We start from the raw sequence: 16,812 nt of genomic DNA, 5'->3' as shown, positions 1-16,812 counted from the left end.
TCACCCCAATCTCCCCTCTCACCCCACGTGCCCTTCTCTTACCCCATGCTATCCCTCTTCTCACCCCATGCTCCCCTCTCCCTCCTCACCCCACGCCCCTCTCCTTCCACTCAGCCCATGCTCCCCCTCACCCCATGCTCCCCTCTTCTTCATCCCACGCTCCCCTTTCCCTCCGCTTACCCCAAACTGCATTCCCTCCCTCTGCTAACCCCATGTTCTCCCTCATCTTATCCCATACTTCCCTCTCCCTCATCTCACCCCACGCTACCCTCCCTACTCACCCCATGCTCTCCCTCTTCTCACCCCACGCTACCCTCTTCCTCCTCTCACTCTATGCTCCACTCTCCCTCCTCACCCCACGCTCCCCTGTTCCTCCTCTCACCCCATGCTCTCCCTCTTCTCACCCCACGGGCCCCTCTCCCTCCTCTCACCCCACGCTCCTCTCTCCGTCTTCTCACCCCATGCTCCCCTCTCCCTCCTCTCACCCCATGCTCTCCCTCCTTGCGTTCACCCCACACTCTCTCTCCCACTGCTTACACCCCGTTCTCTCTCTCCTCTCACCTCATGCTCCCCCCTCACCCCATGCCCCCCTCTCCCTCCTCATTCCATGCTCTCCCTCCATGCGTTCACCCCACGCTCTCACACCCCGTTCTCTCCCTCCTCTTCCCCCACGCTCCCCTCAACTTCCTCATCCCACGCTCACCCTCCCTCTGCTCACCCCATGCTCCCCCACGCTCCCCTCTTCTTCCACATCCCATGCCCTCCCTCCCTCTGCTCACCCCATGCTCCCTCCGTACGTTCACCCCACACACTCCCTCCCCCTGCTCACCCCACGCTCTCCCTCCGTGCGTTCACCGCACGCTCTTCCACCCGCTGCTCACACCCCATTCTCTCCCTCCTCTCCCCCCACGATCCTCTCCTTCCTCATCCCACGTTCTCCCTCCCCCTGCTCACCCCATGTTCTCCCTCCGTGCGTTCACCCCATGCTCTCCCTCCAGCTGCTCACACCTTGTTCTCTTCCTCATATCACCTTACGCTCCCCCTTACCTCACGTTCCTCTCCCCCTCTGCTCACCCCACGCTCTCCCTCCTTGAGTTCATCCCACGCTCTCCCTCCCGCTGCTCACACCCCGTTCTTTTCCTCCTCTCAACCCATGCTCCCCCCTCACCCCACACTCCCCTCTCCCTCCTCATTCCATGCTCTCTCTCCATGCGTTCACACCAGACTCTCCCTCCCGCTGCTCACACCCCATTCTCTCCCTCCTCTCACCCCATGCTCCCCTCTCCCTCCTCAACCCACGCTCTCCCTCCCTCTGCTCACCCCATGCTCTCCCTCCATGCGTTCACCCCACGCTCTCCCTCCCGCTGCCACCACACCCGCTGTCTCCCTCCACGCTCCCCCCTTTCACCCTCCACTCCCCCTTCCCTCTCCCTCCGGCAGTGACGGAGGCTACGTCTCATCTTGTAATCACAGATTAAATCTGCATTTTTAGCCACGGCTAACACAACCATGCACCTTACAGAAGCATACAGGGCCGTGGACACACATACACGCGTGTATAGACACGCCTTAATGTACAGAGAAGTATGTATGTATGTATATTGATATTGCGCGTACAAGGTAGGTGCAGAGACACTTCTGGCCTTGTAATGATACAGGAACACACGTGTGAATATAGATAGACAAGTTTTCATAAAGTCTCTGCCATTTCTACATGGCACACATGTTCATACTGTATGTATAGGAGATGCACACGCATATTCATATGTACAGAGAAACACGTGTTCATATGTAGAGATACACATATGCATATTCATATGTACCAAGGTAACCATACATGTTCATATGTATAGAGATAATAGGAGTGTTTTATAGAGTACAGAGAATCCCACATATTCATATTTATTTTAGGTTTCAAAGGAGTACATACAGCCGAAATATACATGCATGTTCATAAAGATACACAGATATACATGTCTGCTAATATAGTAGTTACACCTGCATGTTTAAGACATACAGGGATACACACATATGTTGATAATGTAGAAACATGCATGTTCATGCGGCTATGACGGTACCAAACATACATGATCATACATTTACAGATACATGCATGCTCATAAAGGACAGACACACACATGTTCGTATGTAGGGACATGCATGTGTTTGTAAAGATATTGATTTGCTTGTGTACAGTACAAACACGCGTGTTCACACAGGATGTGAGAGGTACACACCTTGCCATGTTTCACGCTTGTGTTCAGATACAGGTGTCTGCCGATGGTCTCTGCCTGTTCAGGCTGCTCTCTGTTTGCCAGGGGCCCTTTGGAAGCTCTGTCCTGGGGACCCTCGATGAAGCAGTTTTGGGACGCTGTGGATTGTCTGACCTGCGGCTCTTCAGTGTGAAGATAAAGAGGCCCCATGGGATTCTGGGAAGGTGGCCTCCCGGGGCCAGGGGACTCTACCCTTATGAGAGTCTTAGAGAGTGGCCCTTGGGAGCCCCTGTCGACAGGCTCCAGATTATGTGTTGTGTATGGCCCTAGGGAGCCCCTGTGTAAAAGTTCTGTGTGTGATGCCTTATGTGGCCCCTGGGAGCCCATTGAAATGAGTTCTGGGGGAAGTGTTTTCTGCCCCTGGAAGCCCTTATGTATAAGTTCTGGAGGAGGTGTTTGTGTTCCCCAGGAGCCTCTGCTGTCATATTCTGTGGGAGTGTGTGACCACCAGGAACCCTTGTTGACAGGTTCTGGGGATGGAGTGTGTGGACCTCTCGAGCCCCCGGTGACAGGTTCTGGGGAAGGAGTGTGTGGACCTCTCGAGCCCCTGGTGACAGGTTCTGGGGAAGGAGTGTGTGGACCTCTCGAGCCCCCGGTGACAGGTTCTGGGGAAGATATGTATGGGCTCTGAGATCCCCTTCGGATGAGCTCTGCAGAAGGTGTTACGTGTGGCCCTTGTGGCCCCTGTTCTGATGAAATAGTGTGTGGCCCCAGGGGGCTTCTGCGGGCAGGCTCTTGAATAAATGGTGGATGTTGCCTCTCATGGCCCCTGGACACGGTAATACTAGATGGCACGGCCCACTCTGTAGGCTTTGCCGTGGCCCTCACAGCAGGTTTATACTGTGGCCTCTCTGGGTAATCCTGGAGTCCCATAACCTGTTTGGGTTGTTGCTCCGGAGTATGACAGGACAGAGGCCCTGCAGGCTTATACTGTGGCCCATTAGTGTTATGTTGTGGCCCCTGGCAGTAATTGGACTGAAGCACTGCAGGCTGACTATATAGTGGCTCCTGGATTCGACTGGACAGAGACCTTGATAAATGTGGCCCCTGTGAATATTTATACTGTGGCCCCTGAAGATGGCTAGGTAGGGGACCGGTATGCTGCTTATACTGTAGCCCCTGGCTGTGGCTGGTTGTTTTCCCTGCTGGCTTATATTGTGGCTCCGACTTCTGAGTCACAGGTGGCCCCTCAGCCTGTTGATTCTGTGGGCCCTGAGAACGGTCAGTCAGGGGCCCTGCAAACGTCCTTACGACCCCACCACGCCACAACTACAAACACAAAAAAAGAGTATTAAACGGCACCTTGTGTCATACACAGCAGTCACACACAAAAGAAAGTAGTGGTAGTGTGTGGAAAAGCACTGCTATATTGTAAAAGCAGAACGGGGCAAAGACTGACTTTTCCTCCAAAATAAATCCCATTTGGGGTCTTTAAAGCAGCAGCCCAAGCTGCCATTTTCCCCCCCCTTTTAATATGTGCATTAACACAATCCACACAACGATAAGAAATTAGCTAAGTTGTTTATCGTTCTGTTGTCCTGTGATCGATCGGCGAAGATTTGGCTCGGGTGCCATCAGTGCAGCAGAAGAGGACCAAAGATGCAAAATTCTGTGTGGAAGATCATGTGACCAGGCAGTCACTAGATACTAGATAGGTGCACTGCTAGAGAGAGGGCAGGGCTCAAAAAGGGGTGTGCCAGAGCCTGCTTCAGAAGAGGAAGGGGATGTGACTTTGTAAATGGTTGCTAGAGAAACAAAAATGCTTGTTACATTATAATACATAAAAAATTTCATTCAGAGTTGTTTTTTTTAAATACTACAAGTATTTTCTCAGTACAGAACTGATTTATTAAAAAAAACACGTAGGATATTGCTTGGTCTGCAGCTTTAAAAAAACAAAAAAGTAGCATTACTCTTCACTGTCTCGTGCCGTCATGCAGCATGGTACATGTATGTTGAAGCATAAGTGCATCATGCGTGTGCGTGTACGGAAACGTGATTCTCATGATACAGATTTTAAATGCCCTCATGGGTGCCTGAGGATGGGGGGGAGGGGTGTGCAGTGAAAGCACTTAGCCATGTAATGTCTTTTCGACCCTCTCCACTGTGTGTTAAACAGCGGGGAACATGTGATAACTCAGAGAAACCACTGTGATAATTCCAACGCTGCAGTGATCGGTGCGGGCTCACTGTAGCCACTTCCAGTGGGTCAGAATGAGTGAGCAGTAATGGGGTTTGAGGGTGGGAGAAGATGGAGCTCTGCCCACCCCTCACCTCCCCTGCTCCTCACCTCTCTGCTCCTGCCCTCGACAGGGAAGGAGCTGTGCGCCTGCACGAGCTGGTGCTGCTCCGCCAGCCTGGGGCCCGGCCTCTCCACCTAAAGAGGGAGGAATCCCTGGTTATTCCCTCACTGAAGGTGGCTTCGTGTTTAATCACCAAAGTGAGTCCCTCCTAGGGCCAAAGTGTAGTAATGGCAGTAACATGTTTAAGGGGTCAGGCCCTCCTAGGAGCAAAGTGTAGTAATGGCAGTAACATGTTTAAGGGGTCAGGCCCTCCTAGGAGCAAAGTGTAGTAATGGCAGTAACATGTTTAAGGGGTCAGGTCCTCCTAGGAGCAAAGTGTAGTAATGGCAGTAACATGTTTAAGGGGTCAGGCCCTCCTAGGAGCAAAGTGTAGTAATGGCAGTAACATGTTTAAGGGGTCAGGCCCTCCTAGGAGCAAAGTGTAGTAATGGCAGTGACATGTTTAAGTGGTCAGGCCCTCCTAGGAGCAAAGTGTAGTAATGGCAGTAACATGTTCAAGGGGTCAGGCCCTCCTAGGGCCACAGTGTACTTATGGCAGTGACGTGTTTAAGGGGTTAAATATGACAGACAGACCTTTAAGAAAAGATCGACAAATATAAGTATTTAAAAACATCTGTTACTTTTAATGTCCCCATTGTAATCACATGCTACAGTATGTTGGGTTTTTACCATCTTTACCTGATATCTTTGCCTGTGAGCACTTGCATATCGGTAATCCATAGTTAATTTGTGCTGCTATTATTAGCTTTCTGTACAACAATAGGTATATCAGATAAGATTACAATTATATCGACCCAAAGAAAATAGAAACATTTTCATTTTTTACAACAAACAGGTAATCGTTTTTACTTTAGGGGGAACACACACACACACCCCTCCATCTTTGCTGATGACACTAAATTGTCTAAGGTAGTAGGATCAGAGCCGGATGTCATTTCTCTCCAGAAGGACTTGGAGAGACTGGAAATGTGGGCAGGTAAATGGCAGATGAGGTTTAATACAGATAAATGTAAGGCTATGCATTTGGGATGCAAGAATAAAACTGGCGACTTACACATTAAATGGGGATAAATTGGGGGAATCCTTGATGGAGAAGGATTTAGGAGTGCTTGTAGACAGCAGGCTTAGCAATAGTGCCCAATGTCATGCAGTAGCTGCAAAGGCAAACATGATCTTATCTTGCATTCAACAGACAATGGATGGAAAGGAAGTAAACACAATTATGTCCCTCTATAAGGGCTCGAGCACACACAGCACTACGCGACATGCGTGCGCTTTTGGTTGCGCGCGTCCGTCCCCCACTCCTGGCGGCCAATGGTAGTGTTCATTGTTGAAACTACCATTGGCTGCGAAGCACGGCGGCGTCGCTGCTGCTGTAGCTGTAGTCTTTCAAAACTTCCCGGCTGCAGCAGCGCGGCGTCAGTTTCGAGACTCGGCAGTGGGGACGGAGGACGGGGACATGTAATGTGTGAATGGTGCATTGAGTGAAATAGCTCTGCATAGTTACCTTTAATAGTAACCAACGTGCTTCACCATGTCCTGACACTGAAGTTTGGAAGGCTCTATTGCACATTAAATGGCACTATGGTGTCTGTCAAATTCTAACCTCCCCCCGGACCGCTCCAACCGCTCCCTCCGGCCCGCTCCCTCCAGGCCCGCTCCCCCCGCTCCCTCAGGCCCGCTCCCTCTGGCCCGCTCCCTCCGACCCGCTTCCTCCGGCCCGCTCCCCCCGGCCCGCTCCCCCGCTCCCTCCGGCCCGCTCCCTCTGGCCCGCTCCGACCCGCTTCCTTCTGCCCGCTCCCTCAGGCCCTCTCCCTGCGGCCCGCTTCCCCCGCTCCCTCTGGCCCGCTCCCTCCGGCCCGCTTCCTCCGGCCCGCTCCCCCCGCTCCCTCCGGCCCGCTCCCCCCGCTCCCTCTGGCCCGCTCCCTCCAGCCCGCTCCCTCCGGCCCGCTCCCTCTGGCCCGCTCCCTCCGGCCCGCTCCCTCCGACTCGCTCCACTCCTGCCCGCTCCACTCCGGTACGCTCCACTCCGGCCCGCGCCCTCGGCCCACTCCCTCCGGCCCGCTCACGTATCTTTCCGTCTGCTGGGGATGTTCACACATCGCCCAGCAGACGGAGGCGCGCACACATGCATGCAGCCACGTGGCGCTGCGTAGCTCTGTGTGTGCTCCTGGCCTAAATGTCACGGGAGACCAGGCATTTACACCTTTTATAGCAGGATCATTCATTGAGCAAAACAGGTAAGTGAAATAAATTGTAAATTTATTCGCAGGAAAAGGCATACACACAATGATACACAAACTACACACGAAAAGACACACTTACTTGGGAACTGGGGTAAAAAACTTGACTTTCCTAATTGCTGTGCACTCTAAAATAGAGTTTTTCCTTGTCCGGGACCACTCCAAACGTCCTGGAACTAAAATCGACTTGAAATCCCAACTGTTCACAGATACGTTCCATTCTGAGAACTTGAGGCCTCATGGAGTAAGCACTGAAAAGCCGTTTTTCACCATTTTCTCGCATTAATGCCTCTCCGATTCAATAAACACCAAAAAATCGGCAGTTTTGTTTGCCGAAAAAACTTGTCGGCAGCCGAGTGCGATAAGCAACTTTTCGGCACTCATCGGCACTTTTTGAAACCCGCTCAATTCTAGTAGCCCCGATCAGCTTCTCGCTGCTGATCGCGCTCTAGAATTGAGATTTTCACGCCAACCCGTCCCACCAACTAAAGTTGGCAAGTTGGTGGGGAGAAGGATCGGCACGGGCGGCGGACGGCAATTAGAAAATATTTTGGCCTTTTTCCTGCCTCGGAATGATGCCGGGGTTCTCCGAAGCTGATCCGAGGGAGGAAAAATGCATTTACAGCCCACTTCATTACCTTTGCGGCTAACCGTGAAGGCAATGAAGGGGTTAACTGCCCGTGCCAGGTTTATTGTGGGTAGCGGGGGTGGGTGAAGAGGGTATTTGGCCCTTGGTGGGTGTTTAGGGCTTGCGGGTGGACTGAACCCCTTCATTACCTTCATGAAGAGCTTGATCCCTCCTGCTACCCACCTGCAAGGCCTAAACACCCACCGTTAGGGCTAATACCCACATCACCCACCCCCGCTACCAACAATAAAAAAACTACACACTACAGCCCCACAATAAATAAATCAGATTGGGGATTTCGTTCCCACGCTCTGATTGGCTCCCGTACCATGTGAGGGTGGCCATCTTGCTTTTGATGACGTCATCTTAAAGGCAAATGAAGCACAGCCATTCTGATTGGCTGGCGTCATTTTCTTTCAATGACGTCATCAATTTAAAAAAAAAAAATTGCAAAATCACATGGTTTTAACGGCCTAATCAGGGCCGTAGGAACCATATGACGAAAATGTGACGTCATAGGCCTATAAAAGCCTATGTCGTCTCATTTTTGAGCAAGACGCCGAGGAGGACGGATCTCCTGGAGGAAGAAGAGGACAAGGGGATGGCGCAAGTAGACCCAAGAAGACGCCGGAACAAGAAAGAAGAAGACAGATGAAGACCCCCGTGACGGAATGGATTACAAATAGAAGAAAGAAGACACAATTGGATTGTAAGGGTTTTTTATTTTATAGTTACCTGTGGATTGTTTGTTCGAGAGTATGCGGCTCCACGGAAATTCGGTGAGTGGGCCATCTAATGTTAAGTAAACAAAAGAAATGTATTTGATTTGACTTTTACAGGTTTTTTAAAAAAAAATTTCTATGTGATTTTTTTTTTTAAATGTCGATTTATGGGCCTTGTATTTATGTACAGTATGTCCCTATGGATATACTGTACATACATACAGGGACACTGAATGGTTGTATTGTATTGTAATTTTGTATGTAATGTAATTGTTTTTTATGCTCATTTATTGCCCCTGTATGTAATGTATAATCTACTGTATATGGCTAGACATACAGTACAGGGATAATAAATGATTGTTTTGCAAATGTTTAGTTATGTTCTTTTGATATTTTTCAAATGTATTTTGCAGCTTTGGTTAGAAATTGGTGTGTAATGTAATTGTTATTTAGTTAAATGTAATTTTTGAGGGTCTTTGCAATAGTTTATTTCAGGGGCTTGCTTTTTAATATTGTCTTATTTTTGGTAGTTAGATTGTGTATGATGGTGGTTACTTTGAAGTAAAAAAATTTTAGCAATGGTTTGGTTTTAGGAATTGATTAGTGATATGTGTTATTGATTTGGATTGGATTGTAATTGATTTTTGATTAGATTAATTGATTGATGCTAAATATGTTTACTTGCTAAGTTTTTGTATCTTGTTGGTAATTGTTTATTTTATTTTTAACATTGATTTGGCATAGTGTTACATGATGCACAGATTATTTGCATCATGTACACACTGAAATGCAATTGTTTGATTGAAATTTGGTATATATGTTTTTTTGAAGTTGCTGCTTTTCTGGGAGATGAGAGAGTTTGTTTTGCAATGTGCTGGTTTGGAAATTGAGATTTCATGTTTTTATTTATGCATGTTTGTGTAATCCTTAACCATTTATTTGTATATAGGTGTATATATATATATGTCTCTATGATTTGGGCTGGTGAATCGCTGGGTTAACCACGCAGTTAAAGAGGGCTGGACTGCAAGTGTAAATATACTCCAAAGTGGAGCAGATTTTGTTTACAAATTTTCACATGTTTGCTGTGTCTAAAGCGATAGGCACAATAAAGCCTTATTTTAATTTCACCTTAAAACAGTCTCCATGGCGTACCTCTGCACATTTCCTCTTACAGGTTGGTATTGGTGCAGGTTGGCTTAACCCCTTAATTACTTTGGCGGTTATTAACCGCTAAGGTGATTAAGGGGTTAACTGGCATCTCAGAGTATTTGCAATGTATTCTTTTGCCAACCGAGGCCATTTGATGACCGGATGCCCATCACATTGCCAGGGGGTAAGTAGAACTCTATTTATTTACTTTATTGATGCTGTTTTATGTGTTTAATAATGGGCAAATAATCTATTATCCATATCTGGATAATAGTTATTTTGCACATTACTGTACTGTATGTGTTTGGGGGTGTGGGGGTGTGTGTATATTTATTTAAATGTATAGGACAGGTTTATTTATTTTAAATACCGGGTTGGTTCCTTAGGTCTGCGGGGACCTCTGGAGACCACCTGAGGACTCCCGGACGCCCACGGGTACCAGGCTGTGTACTCACGGGGGACACTTGCGGGGAAGAATCGGGGGCCCCACATCTGTGGGGGCCCCATGGACCCGTAGGGACCACCTGAGGGACGCCAGACCTCCCGTGGGAACCACCCGAGAACACTCAGACACCTGTGGGGCTGACCCGGGCCCCCCAGACACCAGCGGGCCCACCCATGGAGACCCCATTTGGGGCCCACGGTGACCATCAGAGACCACCTGGAAGACCACGGTGCCTGGCGGGGACCACCCGTATGCCTCCAGACTCTGTGGGCAACCCCCTCTGGGCCACTGTGGGGCCTTTGGACACCCGTGAGGACCACCTGCGACTCCTGTGGGCCTGGGGTATTAACCCTGTATGTAAAAGAATAAATCATGTATTTATGGGGGGCGCAGGGGGTGGGTTATGTATTGTTTATTAAATATAGTTATGATTATTATGGGTAGCGGGGGAGGGGGAAGGGTGTATTGTCCCCAAGCCAGGGTGGGTAGGCCTCCTGGTGGGTAGTGGGTGATGGTGGTTAGGCATCCAGAGTGGTGGGTGAGGGTGGGTTAACCCCTTAATGACTATAGCGGTTAATAACTGCTAAGGTGATTAAGGGGTTAGGGGACATTACATTGACTCTTTTTATTCTTGTGTATGTTTTGCAGCATCGGAGGGGGGCATGGACGGTGATGAAGATGAGGATGGCCTTCATCGTGGCAGCCGGGCAAGGGTGAGTGCAATATGTATTTATTGTGCTTTATGTATTTTAAATGGGCAAATGCACTATTATCCATATGTGGATAATAGTAATTTTGCCCATTACTATACTGTATGTGAGGGGGGGAGGTGTATTTATTTATGTAGCCATGCTGTAAAATGGCTGCAGTCATCTCTCCTGCTGACAGTAAGGCCTGGTAAGTTATGGGCATGCCAGCAGTAATCATGGAGGTTTGCCCTCACACCCTGGTGAGGTGCCCTATGTATGGATGGGAGTGGTCACAGGCTCTGACTCCATGGTTAGTGATGTCAGAGTTGTGCCAGCCCCCAGAGGATACATAAGGCACAGCACTGATCAAAAAGTTAGGATTAGGTAATAGGTTCTTCCCAGTTCAGGAAGGAGCGAAGAGTGATTATGTTATAAGCTGCTGAATTATGAGACTGTGACCAGGGACCTGGCACAGGGTAGATAGGGAATCCCTAATCAAGGAGGAATATACCTTTCAGAGGGAAGCCGCTGAACAATTATGTGTGGCTAAAGAACACTCACTGCAAGGGGCAGCTAGCCCACATCCATCAATAAAGATGACCCTGTTGAAATATACTCTCGTGTGTAAGTGTGGAGTAATTGCACAGAGAGAAGCACCACAGAGGAGTTCCTCACCAGGACCATCCACAAGCTCAAGCTGGGATCCTGATGAGGTGGAGGCGCTGCACTGGATATAGGTAGGACTCAACACACTACCTCAGTTGCCTGTCTGGGTTGGCAAATCCCCACACACCATCATGCGGGAGACTCAGGAGTCCTGTTGCCAACAGGTGCACCACCAGACATCACACTGTAATGGGGACTGGTTAGACCACAGGGGCCAATATGAGATTGGGTGGGTCAGGCCAGTCCAGAAAAACCATTACATTTGGAGGCGCTGCTGAGAGATATATAGACCTGTCAACAGGACAGGCTTTTGCTAGGTCACTTGGAAACAGGGAGAGTGTCTGCTGCCACTTTGTGCTGTGTTGGGACGGACCTAGGGGTAGTCAGGGGGCTGATGGAGTTGTCAGTTCGCAGGGACGACCTAGGGGCCTGAAAGGAGTTGGGGGTTTGGAGCCGGGCTATAGCTGTCCTAGTCACCTTGAGGTAGTGCTAGTTGGTAGGATGCCTAAAGGGATAGCCTGTTAACGTGGTTAGGAATCCTGGAGAGGGTCTGCGCTAGGCTAACCAAGATAGGTAGACGCCCAAGTACTGCATGGAAGCCCCAGAGTACTCTAGCCCATTCCAGACCACTTACCGTAGGGAGCACAGACTGGGAGGAAGGAGATACAGCAGACACTGAGAGAGTGAGCCTAGCCTGAGGTAGTGCATACACGAGTCCAGCCTACATTAGGTACACATGGTGGTGCATCAGGGAAATCTTTATTGTGCCGGTGTGGTGGCTGCCCCGCAGAGAGGAGCCCCATGTACAATACTATTAAGTACAGCGAGAAAATGGCGACCGCAAGAATGGAGGATCCGCGCAGTGCGGATAGTCCAAATTTGCGACCGGATGCTGATGGGGAGAGCACACCTGGCGTGCGCCCCGCTGAAGAACAAGCGGTTACTGATATGACCGTCACGAGTCTGCTATGGAGTGGAGTGAGAGCGGTGACCGCACCGTTTTGGTCTTGTCTAGGACACCGGGGCGCTACCCTGGAGGACTGTGTTGAGGACATTGCTATAACCGGAGGAGAACATAGTGAGATTGACTGTCAGTCGGCATACAAACAGATGGACGCTACCTCATTCATTGACCAGACTGACAGTGCAACCCAAAATGGCGGCTCCCGCTTCCCTGGGAGACCGCGTGGGCCAATTGCAGAGAATCCTGCAAATGCAAAAATTGCAAGGGGTTGGCCAGGAGCGGCGCCAACAGGAGAGCCCCGCCCTGATGGGGGGTATGGCGCGAAAGCTGCGGCCGCGCCTTCATGGACAGTGACTCCCTCAGCCCCAGTGCTGAGTCAACCGATTAGTCTGTGGGACCCTCCCCTAATCTCAACCAGGGGGAGTGGTTTCCAACTATGCCCCGTGGGTATGACTCTAGCGGAGCAAAGTGCTAGTGAAGCGACCGCGCTGCTACCAAAAGTAGTCCCTGCAGCTGGTGTTGTGTGCGGAAAGGAAGGGTATTTTGCACGCAAGGCAGCTGCCAGAATACGGCTGGGATTGGCGCCAAAGGAAGAACCCCACCCAGTGGGGGATAAAGGCGCGAAAGCTATGACCGCGCCCTCTAGGACTGAAAGAGGTGCGGCCTCAATTAAAGGACATCCTATCCCATTGTGGGACCCGCCCATAATCGCTACTACTGGGGGCGGGTTCCAATTGTGTCAGATAAGGGCGGAGTTGAACAAAGGAGTGGCTGACAATCCAACCCCTGTTGGTCACACACGCGGAACCAGCTTCCAGAACAAACCATTGTTGAAAGTGGCTCCCACCAGGACGATGGCCTGCTCACCAGACGTGAATACGATGGTGTCTACTCAGCCCTATGCAGTACCAGGGGGGGGTACTGGTGATACGAGTAGCGGGCGCTGAGACAGTGGTGGGCCTATGCCTGCAATGCAGACTGCCTGGCGGTACCATGGGTACAGCGGCGCGCTGTCCACAGTGTGGCACGCAGTACCTGTGGCCTATGCCCACCTTTGTACCGATCCAACCTATTGACCCCCCGGGGGATACGGCTAGGCTGTCCGCCGAGTCCCCTGGTGCACTGTGGACCAAGGGTGCAGATCCCGGAGAATCGGGATCGGAGCCGGTTAATATGGCTGGGTCCGGAGAAAATGGAGCGATCGTTCAGGCAACTGACCGGGAGAAGAGAAGGCGGTCGCCACGATCGGCGACCCCAAGTACCCTTAACGTGGATTCCTCGGACGAGGGACCCAAAGAGCTATCCAATACCCTGGTCTGGCCGGTGGCAGTGTCCTGTGGAGGGAACAGGGTGAAAAGGCCATTTACCGGGAGTGACAGCGGAAGCAGTCGGGCGTCGCCGGTGGAGCGGAAGCCTGAGAGGCGGAGCCCTTCCATTCCGGGGACCGGCGGGTCCAGAGGCAACGGGCGATCCACGCCCACCCTGCGGACTGGTAAGGATAGTCCTTGTTCTTGCCAGGCTTCGGTGCTGACGCTAGCAGAGGAGGGGCCGTGCCAGGCCAAGACGGCGCACGTGGCAGCAGGTGGACTTCCGGATGTCATCGTGGAGGAAAAGATCCCGCATGGGGTCCATCCCAAGATGGCGGCATATCCGAATCCAGCGATGACGTCGGCTCCACCGGAGGTGGCGGAGCAAGCGGAAGTCGATTACACGCGTCTCAGCGATCGGGCAGAGGTTCCTGATCACCCCGGAAGACAAAGAGCTGGCAGGCCGAGAGGCGGATCGAGAAGGGTGAGGCTCAGCCAGCGGAACCCCCGCTCAGTGGTACGGGACAGTCCGATAACGAAGAGCGGGTCGGAACCCCGCGGCTGCCAACCGCCTACCCCTATGCCCAACCCCACGCCCTAGATAATGCCCCTGCCCCAGTCACCTGTTCCCGGGGATCCTCGTCCAGCTTGGGGGTTGGTGAGGAACGGACTGGGGAGAGACTAGGCAGCTTTGCCTCCGAGGGTGGTTCAAGGGGTGGAGGACAATTGGGACACGTGTCGAAGTCCCGATGGGTGCCTGAAGAGGCTGATGTACAATTGGAGGAGACACCGAAACATGAACGGTGGTCCAGACCCCGTTCAGCGGGGACCTCCGGGGTATGCTCTTGGGGGGTACCGATGAGGGAGACTCTCTAGAGTCTGGGCCCGAGAGGCCTAAGGAAACACGTTGGTGGGCTCCATTATTTGAGGGATTTGTGGGGTGGATGGACCGCACGCGGTTTCTGTTAGAAAGGGATGATGTGGTGGACTACTGGTGGGCTAAAGGGGAGTTCACGCCTGCCGAGAGAAAGAAAGAGCTACAGTTCAGGTGGTTCCTAATAGGCCGGAACGAGATTGAACCAATGGGTCCTGAGATGCTATCAGACCCTGTGGACCCAGATGAGCCCTTGTCCTGGGTATTACCAGGGAGAGCGGGGAACGCCAATTTAACTAGGTGTAGCCGGGCTGAAAGGGCCATTACAGCAAAATACAAGTACTCCCACGGCTTGGAGTATCCGTACGTCCCAGAACCCCTCATGCAGGAGATTGAGGATAACAGGGACCAATGGTTAAGGGAGACCATAGAGGAATACATGGTCAATAAGGGGGGTGCCATTACTGGCAGTAAGGCGGAGGAACGGATAGAACACCTAATAAGGGTATGGAGCATAGGGCGAAGTGTTTATAAACACAAGGTGGTGTACCGGCCCGAGAGGGGTTTGCCGCGCAGTTACAGCGTGACTGTCCTGGACATGGGGGGTCGGGAGGTTAAGAAACCCGATCCCCGGCACTATTATTAGGAGGTACTGGGTAGCATTGCGCGAGTTCGTGGCTGCTGGTCAGGGCGTGCTTGGCGCGATGTGGTTTGTTGTTTCATAAATCTCATGTTCTAATAAAAAAAATGTGTATGTTCCATTTTACAGTGCTTCCTGAGGAAAGGTATTTCAAATTTAGGTCCCAGCCGGGGACAGTGGGATTCACCAGGGGGAGAATGTAGCCATGGTTTAAAATGGCTGCAGTCATCTCTCCTGCTGACAGTAAGGCCTGGTAAGTTATGGGCATGCCAGCAGTAATCATGGAGGTTTGCCCTCACACCCTGGTGAGGTGCCCTATGTATGGATGGGAGTGGTCACAGGCTCTGACTCCATGGTTAGGGATGTCAGAGTTGTGCCAGCCCCCAGAGGATACATAAGGCACAGCACTGATCAAAAAGTTAGGATTAGGTAATAGGTTCTTCCCAGTTCAGGAAGGAGCGAAGAGTGATTATGTTATAAGCTGCTGAATTATGAGACTGTGACCAGGGACCTGGCACAGGGTAGATACCCCTACGGGGATAGGGAATCCCTAATCAAGGAGGAATATACCTTTCAGAGGGAAGCCGCTGAACAATTATGTGTGGCTAAAGAACACTCACTGCAAGGGGCAGCTAGCCCACATCCATCAATAAAGATGACCTAGTTGAAATATACTCTCGTGTGGAAGTGTGGAGTAATTGCACAGAGAGAAGCACCACAGAGGAGTTCCTCACCAGGACCATCCACAAGCTCAAGCTGGGATCCTGATGAGGTGGAGGCGCTGCACTGGATATAGGTAGGACTCGACACACTACCTCAGTTGCCTGGCTGGGTTGGCAAATCCCCACACACCATCATGCAGGAGACCCAGGAGTCCTGTTGCCAACAGGTGCACCACCAGACATCACACTGTAATGGGGACTGGTTAGACCACAGGGGCCAATATGAGATTGGGTGGGTCAGGCCAGTCCAGAAAAACCGTTACATTTAAAAGTATTTGTGTTTGGAAATTATTTTTTTGGGGGCACAGAATTGGTACGGCAGGCCCACGGGGACACCTCCGGGGAACACCCGAGGGCCACCGCCGGCCTATAGTATCACTGCTGTGCATCACAAAAAAAATAATATATGTACTGTATGTTAGAGGGTATCGGGGTTGTTGAGGGCACAAGGGGGGTATGGTGTTTATTGCAATGTTTATTGGGGGCAATTGACCCCAAAAATCATGCTAGTATGCCTTAAAGCTGCAGTTCAGTCAATATCCTGCAAGTGTGGGTTTTTTTTAATAAATCTGTTCTGTAGTAAGAAAAAATACTTTTAGCATTTTCTGTTTTTAAAAAAAACTTTGAAAGACCAATTTTCTTGTATTCTATTTTAACAACCATTTACTAAGGCACTGACCTTTCATGTCCTGTCACAAGCCCTGGCACACCCCTTTGTCAGCCCTGCCCTCCCTCTTGCACAGTGCAGGAGTGCTCATGAATATTCATGAGCTTCCACTGAGTGACAGAAGCAGAGGAAAAACATATCCCATATCTAAAGGTGTTGCCAAATTTCGCCGATCAATACATGGAGAACGAATTGACTGGCAGCTATACAGTTCTTTAGGTAATTAGAGATTGCCCACATGAAACTATTGAATTAAAAAAAAAAAAAAAATTTTTTTTAAAAAAAGACTGAACTGCAGCTTTAACCCCTTTATTGCCTTAGCGGATAGCCGCTATGGTAATGAAGCAGCATGAATGTATTTTTAATAATATTGTGTGGGATTAGGGGGTCTCCAGAGCTGAACAGCATTGATTTCTGGCTCAGGGACCCCCTGCTTTCCGAGTTACAGGCCCCGGTTTGGGGCATCGGTGCCAGTGTCGCCGCCATCTTTATAGCGGGCACATCTCGTCTTGGATGC

General features: G+C 50.7%; 1 protein-coding gene across 1 annotated transcript in view; it reads right to left on the bottom strand.

Annotated features, from left to right (window-relative positions):
- Positions 1 to 1,875: 1,875 nt before the first annotated feature.
- Positions 1,876 to 16,812, bottom strand: part of LOC142467806 (uncharacterized) — a 157,200-nt gene continuing 142,263 nt past the window's right edge. The window contains exons 11-12 of the mRNA XM_075573669.1: positions 4,564 to 4,650; positions 1,876 to 3,542 (exon numbers count right to left, since the gene is read on the bottom strand). Coding sequence (XP_075429784.1) covers positions 2,118 to 3,542; positions 4,564 to 4,650 — 1,512 coding nt within the window. The 3' untranslated portion in view covers positions 1,876 to 2,117. The remainder of the gene's footprint in view (positions 3,543 to 4,563; positions 4,651 to 16,812) is intronic.

This window comes from Ascaphus truei, chromosome 17 (assembly GCF_040206685.1).
Source record: "Ascaphus truei isolate aAscTru1 chromosome 17, aAscTru1.hap1, whole genome shotgun sequence".
Lineage (NCBI taxonomy): Eukaryota > Metazoa > Chordata > Amphibia > Anura > Ascaphidae > Ascaphus > Ascaphus truei.
The sequence above is the reverse complement of the archived record's forward strand: the minus strand, read 5'-3'. Positions and strand labels throughout refer to the sequence as shown.